At 63.5% G+C, this 17582-nt stretch overlaps 1 protein-coding gene across 1 annotated transcript; it reads right to left on the reverse strand.

Moving 5' to 3' along the window:
• Positions 1–214: 214 nt before the first annotated feature.
• KLF16 (KLF transcription factor 16) lies at positions 215–11599 on the reverse strand. Its single transcript, XM_047842925.1, has 2 exons — positions 11000–11599; positions 215–2429 (listed from the first exon to the last, which is right to left on the reverse strand). The coding sequence occupies exons 1-2, from the start codon at positions 11463–11465 to the stop codon at positions 2128–2130; spliced, it is 768 nt and encodes a 255-aa protein (XP_047698881.1). The 5' UTR covers positions 11466–11599; the 3' UTR covers positions 215–2127.
• Between the last annotated feature and the right edge of the window lie 5983 nt (positions 11600–17582).

A 17582-nucleotide genomic window follows, 5' to 3' on the forward strand; every position in this document is an offset into this window, starting at 1 on the left:
GCGCTCTGCTTCCAGCAGCCCCCTCCCCAGGCCTTAAGGCTGAGGGGGCGTCATCCCATGCCCCCACCAGGTCCCGGGATTCAGGGCCCCGCTGCCTCACTTTCTGCAGCGGGACGCTAGTGACCTGGGGGCTACCCTGTTGCGTGGGACACAGAGACTCAGAGAGTTCTCCGGTTGAAGGCCAGAGGTGAGAAAGACCACACAGTCACCAGAGTCGGGTTTAAAAAAGGGCTTGTTTAATTAAATACAAGGAAAAGGCCAGGCAGGGCAGGGTAAGGGGGGGGGGGGGCGCCACCTGACAGCACGAGTCCCTTGGGGCCCTCCCCTTGAGATGCCACAGCGAAGTGGCTGGAACCAGGTCCCAGTGACCTCCAGCTCCTTGGGGGAGGAGGGGCACAGGTCTGGCCAGACCCCTGGACACGGGAGAGGGGCCAGGGACGCGTCCTCGGCCTCCTGGGCCCTCAGACCCACACTTCACGTCCTGTGGACAGGCACCAGCCAGGGATGGGACAATCAGGAGGACGTCCATAAAGACATAAAGGAAAATGGGACCCCAGCCTGCCCCCACAGACTAAGGCATCTCACCAACACTGCTGGCAGGGAGGGTTTAAGGGCACGAATGGGCCAGCCCTGCCAAGATCTGCCCAGAGACTGGGCCAGAAGACCCTTCCCAGCCCAGCTCCAAAGGGCTTCCCTGGCCTCCTCCCCAGGACCCCAGGCACCCACCCCCTGATCCTGCCAAGGCAGGTCCAGTCCACACCGCCATCCAGATCCCCAGGCCCCAGTGGGGAGACAGAAGGGTTCTGGAACACACGTGGGTGCCAAAAACCTCCTGCAGCCAACAGTGGGCGATAGGTCCTTTCAGGGTCTTGGGACAGGGACCCTGGGTCTGTCCCATTCTAGGGCACGGCCCTCAGTCCCTACCCAAAATGAAATCCAACCGAAGCCACAGTGGGAAGACACCAGGAGGGCTCATGGCGCTTACCCCTCCCTACCATAAGTAGGGATCATACAGACCTCCCCCCAACACCCACACCCCCTGAGGACAATGGACCACCCATGGGGCCCAGATCAAGAAAGGGATTGGCGCCTGAAAAAATATTCTATCCGGTCCAAAAAAGCGAGCTATCCCATGGGGTTCAGGGGTCAGCCCTCATGCTTCCTGCCCTTGCAAAGCAGGACCTCAACCTCTGGTCCAGGGGCACCTGCAGGGAAGGGCTGCCCGATGCTCAATGACTGTCATGGTCCCAAACAGGAGGGATTGATTGTCATGTGATGCTACGGAAGGCCAATGCTGGGGACTCTACCCCGAAGGGAGCAGTCCTCACTCACACACTCACACACCCACCCAGAAGGGGGCCGCTCACTGCCCCCCTCCTTCCTACCAGCAGAGACAGAGGAAAATAAATAAGCAGGCATCTGCCCCAGCCCGTGTTATCCACCTTCCCCAAACGAGAGTCAAAATGCTCTTTGGAAGAACCCCTTTCTCTCCCTCCCTACCCCAGTTTTAGGAGCAAAACCTGGACCCTACTGCCTCCCCCCTCCCGGCCTCCCCCCTCCCCACCCTGCCCCCACTGCTGAGGAGCCGGGTGGCAGGGCAGAATCTGTGGACACCTGAGATTGAATACCCGGATGGGGGCGGCTGGAGCCGCACCCCAATTCCCTGAACGTCTCCAATGGCTTTCAGTGGGGTGGGGGGCCCCGGGCGGGGTGGGGGTGGGGCCGCGGGAACCCCCGGTTCATCTATGGCTCTTTGCACACATCATCCCAACCTGGAGAGGAGGGCTGGGGGGCCAAGTCTGAGCACTGGTTACATGCCCCTTTCCTGGGCCACTCCCCCAGACCCACCCTCTCCGAAGCAGGGAGGTGGCGATGGGGGGAGGGGAGTGCCGGCCGGCTGCCCACCTGGGGTTCCTGTTTAACACATAGGAAGAGAGTTATCCGACATGGCTATTTACACACACGGGGCCCCAGCCACCCCTCCCAAGGGCCACCCCCCCCCCCCCAGTGTCGGGGACACCGGCTGTCGGTCCGTGGCCCGCCCCGGGCTGTGGACAGCAGGCGTTTTGCTGGTGCTCCAGGCCCAGGCCCAGCAGGGGTGCGGCAGGGTGGGCTGGACTAGGGCCCTTACAGGCCAGAGGGGGCCGGGCTGGGCGCGGGGCTGGGCGCGGGGCTGCCCGCCAGACTGCAGGGCAGCGAGTCGCTGGGCGAGGTGCTGCGGGCGCCCGGGCGCCGGAGCAGTTCCGGGCGGAAGCCGGGGTGGCGGCGCGCGTGCTTGGTCAGGTGGTCGCTCCGGGTGAAGCGCTTGGAGCAGAGGGGGCAGGGAAAGCGCTTCTCGCCGGTGTGCGTCCGGTGGTGGCGCGCCAGCTCGTCGGAGCGCGCGAACTTCTTGTCGCAGCCAGGCCAGTCACAGGCAAAGGGGCGTTCACCTGGGCAGAGGAAGCAGAGGGCAGACAGCATGGTCAGTGGGGGGGGGGGGGGGGGGGGGCGGCGGGGGGCGGGGGACGGGGCAACTCGTTCCCCCCCCCCCCCGCCCCGTTCTAGAGGCTGAACTCCGGGCGTGAATTCAACACGTGGAAATGTGCAGAGGAAAGCCCCACTCACTTCAAGAACCCCTAATTAGTATTCCTGCCCTTTCTTTCCTATGAACTCGCAGTAATTCCACGAGCAGTTTCCGTGCGTTAAAAGAAGACCGTGCGGAGCCCGAGCCCTTCCAGGCCCGCCCCCGCGGCACCACCGCACCGCCTCCGTGACATCCGTGACAGGGTCTCGCGGTGCACGAGCCACACACACGTGCGCGCCTGCTCGGAACGCATGCGGGGTTTTGCAGGGGCTTCTCCTGATGCAAATGGATCCCGCCGTCCCCACCTCCACCTCCGCTCTCCTTTGGAGCTTACCGGAGGCTCTCAGGTGTTCACAACCCGTTGGCCCCCTCCTTTTGAAAATGACCACCCCGGACGCAAAGTCGGTGTGGGGGTGCCTGGGCGGATTCCCGTGGCCCAACGACCCACTGACCCTTGTGGCCCCTCTATGGATGGAGAACACGTGAAGGGCCTCTAGGGCCACCTGCAGCCCCACACAGGGGCAGAGGGAGGAGGAGGGCACGAGGCCCAGGCCCAGACGGCCGCCGGGAAGGGGAGGGCCTGGAGGCCACGGCCACTGGCCTCACCCCGCCCCCGCCCCCGCGGAACAGACCGTGAGGGGAGGGGCGGGCCGCCACCCTGCAACTTCCTCTGCAGACCCCTCCCACCTCCCCGGCTGGCCTCGCCCATCCTGCCGTGAACCGAACGGCGCTGCCAGCCCCGAGCGCCTGTCCCCACCCACCCCTCGCGTCTGGGGTCTCAGCCCCAGAACGCTTCAGCCCGAACCCCAGCAAGTATTGTCCGCATCTCCCCGGCCGACCCGGGAGCGCCGAGGGCCCCACCTCTACGCAGGGTCCACCGGGGACCCCGCCATGCCCCAGGCCAAGGGGTGATAAGCATCCTGGAGCTTGCACCCTTGCGCCCCGCGCCCGGCACCTGGAACCCTGGACTCCCCAGGCGTTGCTTTGTCCACGAGTTCTGGAGTGTGTGTGTGGTGGGGGTGTGGACAGAATGTGGGCACCGATCCGTGATGCCCGCACCCCTGTGCTATACCCTTTGTGGCACTGGATGGAGCCCCACATAGGAAGGTAGAGCGCTGGGATTGGGGGAGGCCACAGAGCGGTCAGGGTGGTCACATCCTGGGTTACATGCTGGCCCTGCAGTGACCCAGGCTGACCTTGTCTCAGGGAACACACCCAGAAGAAGGTACACGGTCTAGGATCAGAGAAAGGCTCGCCAAACAGGACCGATGGTGGAGGTAACCAGGAGCCAGCAGGAGGGCCCACGGGACAGACCTGTGGCCGTCGGGGGAACAGGGTAGGCCAGGAACATCTCTGCTCTGAAAGCTAAGGGACTGTCCCGGGGAGAACCGCTGGGGAGGGATGGGGGAGGGGAGTAGGGGTCAGAAGAGGCAGAGGGGCTCCTGCCATCTCCCAGGGCCCAGGAAAGAGCGGGACCAAAACCTCCCCTCCCCCACCCCTTCTTCCTGGCTACCACCAGCACCAAAGGAGGAGGTGGAGTCCAGCGGTCCCCCCAAGATTTCTTGTGGGTTGCCTGTGGCTCAGGCTCACGCCTGGGGCGGCGCATGCCCCAGGAGACTGTGAATCCAGGTGAGCTTGTCACCTACCCCTGGGGGGGAGGGGAGGTTACACAACTATGCCCAAGACCTCGCAGACCCTAAATCTCTGGGGCTGCACCCTTCCCTGGAACAATCCAGAAGGCAGGGGGAGGGGTCTCAGCAAGGGCATCGTCTACGGAACCACGGAGCTCAAAACAGCCCGGAAAGGACCCCTACCCCACCTGGATGGCGGAAGGCTTGGATCTGACAGTTCCCCGGGGCTGCAGTCTGGGGGAGGGGAGTCCGGTTTTGGAGGCGGGGCTGCTGGCTTTAGACCAGACCCGGTGCCAGGGGGAGCGGCGCCCCTTCCGAGGGGCGTGCAGTCCTGTCGCCATCTTGCAGGGCGCAGGCGGGGCGGAGGGGGGGGCGGGCATCCCGCTGCTGGCGCGCCCCGCAGTTGGCTCACTTCCCCATTTCGGGCGGCGGGACTAGTACCCGCCTCCCAGCCTCCCCTCCTCCGGCAGTTCTACTTTGCGATGAGCAGGTTGCAAGAGCGGTGCCAGCGCCCACTGGGGCAGGACACATGCAGCCGCCGGGAACACAGCTGCCGCACGTAGCTCGGTGGCGGCGGGGACATCCGCAGCCCAGCCGGCCTCGCTCACGTGGTCCCGCTCCCTCTAGGGCGGGGGGGGGGGGGGGGGGGGAGGGGGGAGGGGGGTCGGGGTCGACTTGCCGCCGGCTGGACGCCCGCCAGCCCCGCCCCACACGCAGTTGCTGGGGCGCTCACGTGTACACGCGGGTGGCGGAGACCTGGGCGCGGAGGCTTCCCGCCGCCCCCACAAACGTCGAGCGAATGCCTGCAAGATACCAGGCCCTGTCACCCTCCCACAGCCCACTAACCAGGAGGTTGGTGGGGAGCAATCGAGAAGCTCAGAGCCGGAGGGGACCCTAGGTACGGCCACCGGCTGCCCCAAAGCAGACTGGAACAGGGACTAGAGGAAGATGTGGTGGGCGGGGCCCTGGTGGACATAACCTTTTGACTTGGGCTGGGGTGACCTCGGGACAGTTGGGGCCACCACAGTGCCGTGCAGGCTCAGAAAAACGGAGGCCAAGAGGTCCTGAGACCTGATACAGGACAGAGCAAAGGTGGTCCCTGAGCCAGGACGGCTTGGCCTGCGTGGGGTGGGTGCCCCCCTCCCCCCCCCCCGCAGGGCCAGGGGCCAAGGACCAGGGCTCTGACAACTAACCTCACCGTGACCTCCTGAGGTCATCCCTAGGGGTAGGGAGGGGTGTCTGCCAGCTGACCGGAACAAACGCCCACCTACCAGGAAGACTGAATGGGGGAAGACGAGTGAGGGAGCACTCTCGAAGAGCTACAGAAGTCGGGGAGCAGCTGAGACTACCTGAAAACAGCCCCTGAGTAGTCCAGAAAGAGCCCAGAGAGCAGTTCTGGAAATACAGCAGAAAGGTGGAAAATAGATGCTGAGGTCTGGAGAGCAGGGCAGGGGGTCCCCTTCAAGTGGCCATTATGGCTTTACAAAGACCAGCCCACGGGAGGCTGGTCTATTCTGCGATTTTATTTCATAGTTTTTAAGTGATCTCTACACCCCGAGCTCAATCTCACCCCGAGACGAAGAGTTCCATGCTCCACCTACTGAGCCGGCCAGGTGCCCCGTTCTGGGATTTTATTATTATTATTTCCTTAATTTATTTGAGAAAGGGAGTGTGCGAGGGGGACAGGGAGGCAGAGGGAAAGCGAGAGAGAATCCCAAGCAGGTTCTGTGCGGTCAGCTCCATCCCCGGAACTGTGAGACCACGACCTGAGCTGAGATCAAGAGTCAGACGCTCAACTGACTGAGCCACCAAAACGCCCCATGTTCTGTGATTTTAACCACCCCCGGGCCCTGCCCCCGAAAAGCCAAGGCCTCCCACCTACCCCACCCCTCGTCCCAGCTCCTCCCATAGGGTTCCCCTTTCAAGCACTGTGCTGTTGCCACGAAAACTAAGGCAGGCATCCCCCAGTCATCTCTCTATCCCTCACCTTGGCCTGCGTGGTACCGGGCAGCAAATCCCATCAGTAACGCCTTCACAATATCTCCAGACCCCACCCTGGCTCTAGACTCCAGCTCCTGCCTGGACTGGCGCAGTAGCCCATAGGCTTGGGGCTGAGCCGCCCAGTCTGTGCTCTGCCCTCCGAACTCCCAGAGCTACTCCCTGATCCAGGATCAAACCCGAAAGTGTTTACCTTTTACCCCGCTGGTGCACTTCACTGTCCCCCTTCTTAGCTTCAATAACCTTGTGCTTAGCATCTCCTAGGTGTGATATCTGCCCCCTCACCTGACTGCAAAGCTGAGGGCACAGGCCTGGCATGCCATGGGCACCTAACGCATCTGTGGAGAGAGTCTACGGCTGGGAGAGCTCCCAGCCAAGCTTGGGCTGCTGGCTTAACTGTTGGTTCATCATGCGGTTCACCCCTCCTCCCCGCCCTGCCCCCACCCCCCCAGGTGGGGGCTCCCACTACCATTTGTTTAAAGGGCCAACCACGTGCAGCCCCTCATCCCCCCTTCCTCCTTGAAGACCCACACTGCCATCACCCGCTTGGCACCCAGACGGGCATCCTTGGCATGGGGGCTCTTGGTGCCTGGGGATGACAGGGTAACACTGCCCCCAGCCACCCCCCCACCCCCCACCCCCCCAGCATGTGTGATGGGGAGAACAGTGCTGGGCAAGGGTGACAGTGAGGGCCGGCCCTCCAGCCCTCACTCCCCTGGCGGCTGGCTCCTGGAACTGGTATCGCTTCCCTGCTCCCAGGCCATCTGGGCCACGTTTATCAGGGAGCCTGGGCGGGGGTGGTTATCACCCCCCACAATGTTGGGGGCCCTCCCGCGCTCCCCAGTTATAGCATGGGCACCTAAAGTCAGTTCCAGCTGCTCTCTGCACCCTGCCTGCTACAGGAGGGAGTTCACAGGCCACCCCCACCCCCTCCGGCCTGGCAGTGTCCTACCCTGCCCCCTATAAGCCACCAGTCTCCTGAACCCCACCTGTCTTTAAAGGAGCTCACAGCTCTGCCAGGGGGAGAGGGTGGGGTCTACGTCGGCTCAGCCCTGGGAGGGCGATGCCTGCTTCCCCTCCTGGCCTCAGTTTCCCCATCTACTTCTCCCCTGGGTGCGGGGGGGCTCTTCAGCAAAGAATACCACCTCTGCTGCCCTGCCCCCCTTTGGGCTGCTCAGTCAGAAAAACTAGGGTTCACCCTAGCCACCTCCTACTCTCCGGGTCCTGGGGCTTCTTACTTGGCCCCGGTTTGTGGGTTGGCCCACCCCTCTCCCTCCCCTACCACAGCCTTCCTCAACCCCTCTCCCGGGACCCTAATCCCTGCTCCATAAACGGATTTTCCTCTGCAAAGCCGGGCCTGCCTTCCTGCCCACCCTCCACCCTGCCCTTGGGATTAAATGGAACCCTTCACCTGCTCTGACCCTCCCCACCTCACTTCTCCACCTCATCCTCAAAACTCATGCCCCAGGGCCCTTGCCCCCATCCCCTGAGGCCAGGGTGTGGTCCCCTTTCTGGGGACACACCCCTTCCTGCCCCACAGGACCCCATCCTATCAGCTGAGAAGCCTCTTCCTCCATCACTGCCACTGTCACCCCCTCCCAAGGTTCCAGAATATAAGGGCACAGGGACTGGGCTCTCCCCGCAGTACCTTGCACCACACTGGACCCTTACCTGATTTTCCTCAAACTTAAGGAGAGAGGGTTTTAGAGTAAAACAGGGGGTCTCTCCTGGGGGATGACCTTGCAACTCCCCCAGGGGACATCTGTCAATGGTCGCAACCGGGTACGTTCCTGGGATTCCTGGGATGGAGTGAGCAAGGCCAGGGATGTTGCGGAACTCCCCAAGGTGCCCAGGACGCCCCACAGAGAATGGCATCAGCTGTGCCCCGGGGATCAGACCTTGGCCTAGAAGCTCCACTTCCAGATCTGACTCCCTCTTGCCAGGAAGGAGCCTGAGACCCCAGAAGGCGCAGGGCTCACCGCGTGCTCAGAGCTGGGGGCTCTGGGGCAGGGGAGCAGTCCGGATCTGGAGGTTGGGAGAGCAGGGAGCAGCCAGCCAGCCTCTCCTCCCACCCCCGCCCCATCTCCTCTCATCTCCGTATCCATAGCAACAGCGTCAACTTCTCCTGAAGCTTCCGAAGTGCCTGCCCACCCCACACAGGAGAGCTCTGTGCCGGGGCTGCAGGCCAGGCCCCGGGGGAGCACAGGACAGCCCTGCCCCTGCAGCTGGGTGGCCCTCTGAAAGACTCCACTGCCCTCCCAGCCTCACCACCCCCAAGCCAAGCGGAGCAGGGACGGTGGGGGTACCACACTTGACCCTGGCCAGGCACCTGATCCCGGTCTGTTCATCTGTAAAATGGAGCTAGGCTGGGTTTGGAGTTCATTCCCTTTACTGAGAGGAGGAGTGAACCTCAGGCAGAGCAGGGGAGACAGGCCTCTGGGGACAATCGGCAGACAGCTGACCTCTAATTATTGTTCCTCGTCACATCTGTCCCCAGGCCAGCCCCTGTGAATGGGCAACACCAAGCTAGCCTTGGGGCACCAGGGACAGGCATGGCTTCCCCACCCCCAAGCCAGGTATAACGGCAGCGACTCCCCCCACCCCCAACTAGGTGCCAGAAAAGCTACGCGGGGCTCTGTGGTCCGGGGTGGGGGGGGTGGGGGTCCCAGATACACTGAACCCACAGTCTTAAGCAGACAAGTGTGTGGAACCCTCGAGAAACAGAACACCAGGGGTGCCTAAGTCCAGGATTTCCAATCTCAGGAATAGCAGGGTTGGCCCAGGAGCTGCGTTCTCTGGGTCCCCACACCATAATTATGAAAGAGGGCTTTGGGAGAGGATACCCGGAGTTACAGTTCGCACTGGCACTAGGGATCCATCCAGGGAGGCCACCCTCCCCTGGGACACTCCCCAGATGAGCCCAATTTTCTCGTTTAAAACACGGATGACCACATTGGCGTCCTGGGCCCAGTAAGGAGTCCCTCCTCTCCCAGGGCTTAGGGAGACGGCCGCCACTGCCTGGGGGCCCATGGAGGCTCTGAAGCACTCCAGGACACCCTAGAGGAGGGTCTCTTGGGAGCTGCTGTAGGAGGTGGCCTGGCCACCCCCTTCAACCGACCCAGAAGGGAAAAGCAAATCAGTGCACCAGAGCCTCGCCAGGCAACAATTACCTAGGACAGGCGGAGGAATACAGTGGGAGAAACAAGGTCCCTCTCTGGCTGGTCTCCCGCTCCAGCACCCCCATTGTTCAGACAGGCAAACTCACCTAGCAGGAGCCAGAGCTCTGCCCTGACCCCAGCCCCCCACCCAGAGAGGAATCTGCCCTCAGATCCACATAAAGATGCCTCTCTGTGTTCACGGCCCCCCAGGTGTCCCTCACCGACGCCTCAGTGCCTCAAAGTGTAGGTAACACCCAGGGACTGCTCAGAAAAGGACAGAGGATCCTGCAGGAAATACAGACCCTCCCCCCTCAAGTCTGCCCTGGCTGCCCTGTCCTGCCTTACGCCCACTAGCAAGCAGAGCCTGTATGTCCCTGTGGACAGGATGGGGACTGAACAAGACATGAGGCGGGGAGGGGGGCAGAGCAGGGAGGAGGGCGCCTGGCATCCGAGGCCTTGCAAATGGCCTGAGGCTGCCCCACCATGTCCCCACCACACCACTATGGCCAGCCCTGCTTTCTTGCCCTCTCTCCACAATGAGAGTGTGTCCGCAGAGCCAGTGTTGCGACACGAGAAACAGTGACGTTCAGAAGGCAGACTTTCGTGAGCCCTTTACACAGATGAAAAAACTGAGCTCCAGAATAGGCCTCGTGCTGGAGAGGGGCAGGGCTGCAATCGAAGTACATCCTCACAGCCGGTGGCCAGATGGCCACCGCCAGGGCAGGACCGCCTTCCACACTCAAGCCCAGGCCAGCCACCAAGACCCACCTTCGTCCTGACACCCCAAACTCCCAGCTGGAGAGCATTCTCAGCGTCGAGGGTGGTGGACCCAGAGGGGGACAAGGGAGGGGGTGACAGGGTGATGACGGCGGCCCTGCCTCAGACTCCTCCAGGCGTCCCCTCGCCGCACCCCCCCCCCCCCCCCGCTCGGCTGTGAGAGGTGACAAATGTCGCTGAACCCTCCCCCAAAGCCTGCCTCCAAACGCGATGAGGACCTGACTCCCTCAAGGGTCCCCTTTCAAATCCCTCTCCCCACCCCACCCCGACTCTGGCCCCAACCCTCACTCTCAGCCCCGCCCTCCGCCGTATTAAAACTCATAAGGAAAAAAAAAAAAAAAAACGCGCGGGCACCCCCCCCACCCCGGCTCCCGCGCCAGGCGCTCTGCTGCCCTCGGGGGTGAATCCTCGATGCCACCCCGGAGGCGGCGGCGCGGCTCCACCTCCCTCTCCAGATAGGGAAACTGAGACAGGGAAAGGAAAACACAACCATCTCAGAGCTACGTGCTCCAACCACAGTATCCACTCCCCAGACCCAAACGCCACAGGAAATTAAGGAGAAACGGAGCCGAGGGGGGGAGGGGACGGTCCGGGAGCCCCGATCCCGCCCACGGACCCCATCGCGCCGCGCGCCCCGAGAGCGCCTGCAGCCACCACCGTCGCGCCCGCCAACCGCGCGCCGCCCGACCGCGTGGCCGCCACGCCCCCTGCGCGCGCCCCACCCACCGAGGCCCCGCCCGCCCGGCCGGCGCGGCGGCGGCTCGGGCGCGCCCCCCTCCCCGCCCCCCACGCGCCACGCAGTTTTGGGGTCCCGGAGGGGGAAGGGGCGCAGGAGACCGCGCGCGCGCGCGGGACAGGGGAGCGGGGCTCACCTGTGTGCGTCCGCAGGTGCGACTTGAGGTGTGAGGACTTGTAGTACGCCTTGGCGCAGCCCGGGAAGGGACAGCGGTGGCTCTTGGCGGCGGCGGGCGCGGCGCCGGGGGCGCGGCCGGAGGACGGGGACGAGGCGGCCGAGGAGGAGGAGGCGGGCGAGGCGCCCCCCGGGGCGGCGCCGGGCCCGCTGCGCAGGTCGGCCAGGATGCTGGCGGCCAGCAGGTGGGGCGCGGCGGCGGCGGCGGTGGCGGCGGCGGGGCCCGGGCCGGAGGCGGCGGGGGGCGGCGGTGGCGGGCCCGGGGGCCCGGGTGGGGCGGCCTCGCGGCGCGGCGCGCGCACCTCCAAGCCGGCGGCGGGGCCCGCGCCCTCGGGGCCCGGTCGCCCGCGGTGCACCACCGCGCCGGAGGAGATGGCCATGAGCACGTCGGCAGCGAAGTAATCCACGCACGCCACGGCCGCCGACATGCCGGGCAAAGGCGCGCGGCGCGGGCCGAGCGGGCTGAAAGGAGGCGGCGGGAGCGGTGCCCGTCCGGCCGGCGGCGGCTGCTCGAGTGCGGGAGGCGGAGGAGGAGGAGGAGGAGGAGGAGGCCGGCGCGCGCCGCCGCCGCCGCCGCCCGCGCTCGGCCCGCCCCGCCCCGCCTGACGCGCCCTGACGCACCGGAGCCCGCGGGGGCGGCCGCGGCCCGCCCCGCCCGGAGGACGCCCCCTCGGGGCGCGCGGCCACGCCCCCCGCCCGGCGCGCCCTCCACCGCCCTGCCAGCGGCGCGCGGCCGCCGGGGGCGGGGTCCGGGCCGAAGGAGCCGCCCCCGGCGCGCCCACTCCGGCCCTGGAGCGCGCCCCCGCCTGCTTCTCCAAGCGCGCCCTCCCCACGCGGGCCCCCAGCCAGAGACCCCGCCTCCGTAACCCGCGGCGCGCGCCCCCGGGCCCTTCTCGGAGTACCCCCTCCCCACGCCGGCAAGCTCCGCCCTCCCCCGTAATGATCCTCCCTCCCGGGAGCGCTCCGCCCCGTCCCGGCACGTCCCTCCTTCCCTCCCCGGACGGCCCCACCCCCTCCCGGCGCAGCCCTCCCTCCCTTCCCGGCGCGCGCCCCGCCCCCTCGCGGGCGCGCCCACCCCACGCCAGGGCGCGCGGCCGGCGGGAGCCCGCCCCTTCCCCGGACGCTTCCACCCCGGCCCCGGGCGCGCCCCCGTTCTCGATGGGGGAGGGCTTCGCTCCCCACGTGGCCGGGTGGGGGTGCGGAAGCGGCCAGCCCCGCCCCCCGGCCACGTGCGCGACCCTTCCCCCCCCTCTTCTCTCCCCCGACCTGGGCCCTGCCGGACCGCGCTCCCCTTCGTTCCTTCGCCCCCTTCTGCGGGAATCCCTCTCGCCTTTCCCGGAGCCCCGCGGCTGGACAAGGGAGGAGTGGGGCGCCCCGCCCAGTGAACCTGCATTCGTCTCTCTTCCTGCGCCCCGCTCACGGGTGGGGAAGGCCGGTGTCCGCTGGAGGAGGAGCGGGGTCGGGGCATCGGGAAGAGGAGACGGGTGGGGTTGCAAAGGGCCGGGCTCGGGACCCCTCGGCGAGGCAGAGCATTCTGGCCCGGCGGTACACAAGGGCTGGGAACATCGTTCCCCGACGCTGGCCAGGGATCCTTGGGACTCGGAGGGGAAAAGTGGGGCCTGTGGAAGCCCTGAGGACGTCCAGGCCAGGGAGTTCGACAGCGGCTAGGACGCAGATGGCCGGGGTCAGCCTAGCCAGCAGTCTGAGGCTGGGGGGGGGGGGGGGGGGAGGGTCACGCGGAAGTGGGACAAGGTGGCCCCCTCCCTGGTGACGATAGCACCGCCCCTTCCTAAGCTGGCTGTGAGGGCCTTGCAATGGCCAGGGTGGGCTCCTGGGAACAGAGCTGCTTGCCCGCGTGTGGACAGAGGCTGGAACCCTGGCCCCATCCTCGACTGTCTTCCCTCGGCCCCTCCCTGAGCCCCCCACCCTGCACGTGGCCGTACTGAGGAGGGCGGGAGAGGGACACACGGCAGACTGAAGGCCGCAGAGATGAACAGCCCCTTTGACAGGCCGTGGACCATCCAGGTGGGCACTGGGAGCCCTCGTTCCTGCCGGCCTGGGGCCCCTGGGCCTCTAAAGGTCTAGGAGGTGAACCACCTGGGCGGGTTCCCCAGTCTCCCACCAACTCAGCAGCCCTCAGGGGCCTTAGACATCCCCTCCACACACACCCCTAGGTGCTGCCCAGTCTTTACAGAAAGGGCCCTCCAAGTTCAGACAAGGCAAGAAGCACCTTGAGGCTCCCCCACCCACAGCTTGCACCGGGCACTTAGGCAATGACCAGGACAAGAAAGAGGCCAGGAATCATTTGTTGCTTCCAGGGATGTTTATTGAGCTCAGAGCCATTCCCCCCCAGCATCTTGCCCTCAAGGGGCTCAAGGTCTAGGGCAAGGCAGCTGGGAGTCAGATCAGGGCATAGGTGGTAGGTGGGCACCGACCTACAGAGTGGAGGAAGAGGGGGGGTGGTTGGGGAAACGTGGCATCAGCAGCCCCACCTGGGGCCTGGAGCAGGTGTGGGTCGAGGCCACACTCAGGGCAGAGGCAGGCACCTTCGTGCAGAGGATGTGAGCAAAGCGGTCAGGGCTGCGTCCTGGTTGTTCCCCACAGGGTGGCCCCACAAGTCGTCACTCCTGGCGGTAATCGGGATCTCAGACCTCATCTGCGGGCTGTGCCGGCCGCTCTGTGGGCAGGAGTCCCTGCGTGGGAGCCCGTGCGGCACCCGCGGGACCTGTGCTCAGTTGTCACCCGCACAGCTCGACCATCCCCGCCCCACTCTGACCCCACGCGCACCTCTGCCTCATTTTGTCACTGTTCTCACTACGACCCTACAAGTGGCATTCCCATTTCACAGATGAGGACACCAAGGCTGGGGGAGAACAGCGAAGTGGCCTGCTATGGGCAAAGCTGAGGCAGCACAGGGTTTGGGGAAAATACAGAGGCGGCCTGAGTGCACACCTGCTGGGACACCCACGGCAGCCAGTGCATTCTTTCTTCTACCTCAGTTTCCTCACCCGTGACTGGGGCCGGTCTCTACCCTGCCCTGATGGTTCCCAAGGGGTCAGGAGGGCTCTCACCCGGCTGCAAGACCCAAGCAGGGCAGGGGGCAGTCACTAGCTGTGGAAGGGAGGGACTCCTGGGGGCACAGGTGAGCGGAGAGTTCCAAAAAGTGGGGGCATCCCTGCTGCGGATGCCCCAGACCGTGTGCCCACGAGGAAGGTGCCCCAGATAGGTCAGGGTCAGAATCAAAGCTCCAGTGTGCGAATGTGTGTATACACGTGCTGGAATGACCTTAGCTTTTTTTTTTTTTAAGTGAAGACTTTCTTTTTAATAGTTTTGTTTTTGTTTTTGTTTTTTTATGTTTAAATATTTTGAGAGAGGGAGAGGGTGACAATCCCAAGCAGGTTCTGTGCTGTCAGCGCAGAGCCTGGCTTGGGGCTCAAACCCACAAACCGTGAGATCATGACCTGAGCCACAATCAAGAGTCAGATGCTTGGCTGACTGAGCCACCCAGGCACCCATTGAAATAGTTTTAATCATACTTTATGCAATTCAACTTTTTTGGGAACCCGTGTGTATGTATTATTTGTTCTCTTTAAATGTCAGCAGGTACCTAAACAGTGCAATTACAGGCCATGTGTCCTTTCTTTTTTATGGTTTTCTATATGAAAATTTCTTTTCTAAACACATCCCTCCCACTGAAGTGTAGGATGTACTCCGGGACTCGATTCCAGAGAACAGAGCAGGGAAGGGGAGGGCAGTAACCTGACTGTGGGGAGGCCTGGTAGACCCCACCTTAGCCAGGTGGTCAAGATCAAGGTCAAACTCAGGATGATGTCCGGGGAGCATCAAGGACTCTTGATGGGAGGTGACAAAAAGGACACCTCGACGCTTCGTTCTTCCCCCAAACCCATAACCCTCATGTAGCCTCAGACAGGCCCAGGTCAGGGGACATCTTAGAAAACCCCTGACTAGTCCCCAACACTGTCAAGGTCATGAAACACAAGAAACATGAAGGAGTGTCCTATTTTAAGAGACTAAGGAGACAAAATGGGTAAACAGCATGAGGGATGCTGGAACAGAATAGGACGTTAGTGAAACAACTGGAATACAGTTTGGAGTGTGGTTAACGCTAACGCACGTGAACTTCTTGGTTCCGACAAGATGTTAACATGAGGGGCACCAGGTGAGACGTAGATGGGACTCACTGCTGTCTTTTCTGTAGAGCCCAAAGTATTCCGAGATGAAGGGTTTTTAAATGTTTATTTCAGAGAGAGAGCGAGAGCAAGATGGGGAGGGGCAGAGAGAGAAAATGCCAAGAAGGCTCCATGCCGTCAGGGCAGAGCCATCCACGGGGCTCAACCTCAGGAACCGTGAGATCCTGACCTGAGCCCAAATCAAGAGTTGAACGCTCAACCGACAGAGCCACCCAGGCACCCCTGAAATTTAAAAAAAAATTTTTTTAACATTTATTCATCTTTGAGAAACAGAGCATGAGCGGGGAAAGGGCAGAGAGAGGGAGACACAGAATCCAAAGCAGGCTGCAGGCTCCGCGCTGTCAGCCCAGAGCCAGACGCCGGGCTCGAACTCACGAACCGCGAGATCATGACCCGAGCCGAACTCGGATGCTCAACCGACTGAGCCACCCAGGTGCCCCTGAAAAAAATTTTTTTTTCAACTTTTTTTTTTTTTTTTTAATTTTTATTTTTAGGACAGAGAGAGACAGAGCATGAACGGGGGAGGGGCAGAGAGAGAGGGAGACACAGAATCGGAAACAGGCTCCAGGCCCTGAGCCATCAGCCCAGAGCCCGATGCGGGGCTTGAACTCACGGACCGCGAGATCGTGACCTGGCTGAAGTCGGACGCTTAACCGACTGCGCCACCCAGGCGCCCCTGAAATTTTTTTTTTAAGTAATGTCTACACCCAACATGGGGCTCGAACTCACAACCCTGAGATCAAGAAGTTGCAGGCTGCACTGGCTGAGTCAGCCAGATGCCCCCAAGATGAAAATTTTATTTAAAAAAAAAAATTATTAATTTTTATTTATTTTTAAGAGAGAGAAACAGAGACAGAGCACAAGCAGGGGAGGGGCAGAGAGAGAGGGAGACACAGAATCCAAAGCAGGCTGCAGGCTCCAAGCTGTCAGCACAGAGCCAGACGCAGGGCTTGAACCTACGAACTGTGAGGTCACAACCTGAGCGGAAGTCGGACACTCAACCGACTGAGCCCCCCAGGCTGAAAGATGAAAACTTACAAGCAAACAGGGTACAGGGTCCTAAGGTATCGGGAGTTTGCCACGGAGGCACCACGGAGTTTTTACACCCCCCTGCTTCGTCTTGTCAAAACTAAATGTACTCCTTGACCCACCGGTTCCACTCCTAAAAAGGTACCCCCCAAAAACTCACACGGAACCAGGCAGGTCTGCATATTGTTGCATCGTTTGCAATGGGAAAAAAGAAGGCACGAGCCCAAACGTGGGTTCCTAAGTTCTGGAGACCGTGGCTGTGGGAGGACAGGCTGCAGAGCGACAGGACAGCCCTTCCCTAAGGCCCTCTCCTCCTCTCACCCCGGGGCTGGGCGGTGGCCACGGAGGGTACCCCGGCTCAGCACCCCTGAGCCACAGCAGCCAGGCCCGACGGGCACGCGCTATGGACACACCCGTGGCTCTGGTGTGTGTTCTGCCCGGTGCCACGCACTGGGGTGTGACAGCACAGAGCCTGCTGTCCGGCAGGGGCATGTGTGTGTCCAGAGACTGAGCACCACAGAAGCCCAGGGCCTAAGCCCAGCTGGGATCCCCGAGACTTCTCCTCCTGGGCCATGTCCCTTGTAAGTGGGGACGGTGGGGACAGCCACCCCGGTGGCCCAGAGTTGGCTTGAGACAGGAGTGCTGAGTGTAAGGGAAGGGGATCCTGACGCTGGGTTGGCACCCCCAGCCACGGGGCCCCCCCAGCTCCCAGGTGGGTCCCGCACCCCGACGGGTAACCCGCCCCGCAGGAGCGCCCAGGCCTGGGATCAGGGTGCTCAGTAGGGGCACCACCAGAGGCCCCGTCTCCGGTCCGGGCCCTGCTGGGCAAGTGCTCCTCCAGCAGCCGGCCACTGTCTGGAGGGAACGGGGTGCTCTGCCGGAATCCTGCCCCCCCCCCCCCCCCCCCCCCCCCCAGTTCACGCGGAGATGGGCGGAGACAGAAAGCAGCCAGGGTTCCACCATCTCCCTCGCGATGACGCGGGGAAGCAGGGTCGCCAGGGGCAAGGAGAGGTTGGACGGACCGGCCCTCGGGTCCTGGGGACCCCGCACGAAGTCCGGTCTGGGCTCCACGGCCGGGGCGAGCGGCACCCACACTGCCCCAGAGCCGCCCCTCGAAAGGGGCCCGCGCCCGGCGAGGCAGCTGTGTCTGTCACCCCCCACGCAGGCTGTGGGCCCCGGGGTCTCCGGGCCCCGGGGCGAGCCCAGGCCATGCGACCCAGGGGCCCGCGTCTGAGGTGTCCCGGGTCAGGTGTCTCGGGGGGGACCAAAGGTGCCGGTGAGCCGCGGGGCGCCCTGCCGGGCAGC

Source organism: Prionailurus viverrinus, chromosome A2, assembly GCF_022837055.1.
Source record: "Prionailurus viverrinus isolate Anna chromosome A2, UM_Priviv_1.0, whole genome shotgun sequence".
Lineage (NCBI taxonomy): Eukaryota > Metazoa > Chordata > Mammalia > Carnivora > Felidae > Prionailurus > Prionailurus viverrinus.

Coding starts and splice junctions, on each gene's coding strand:
- KLF16 (XM_047842925.1), bottom strand. CDS start 11,465: ATGTCGGCGGCCGTGGCGTGCGTGGATTACTTCGCTGCCGACGTGCTC. Junction 2,430..10,999: donor GCACCTGCGGACGCACACAG/GTGAGCCCCGCT, acceptor TCCTCTGCCCAG/GTGAACGCCCCTTTGCCTGT.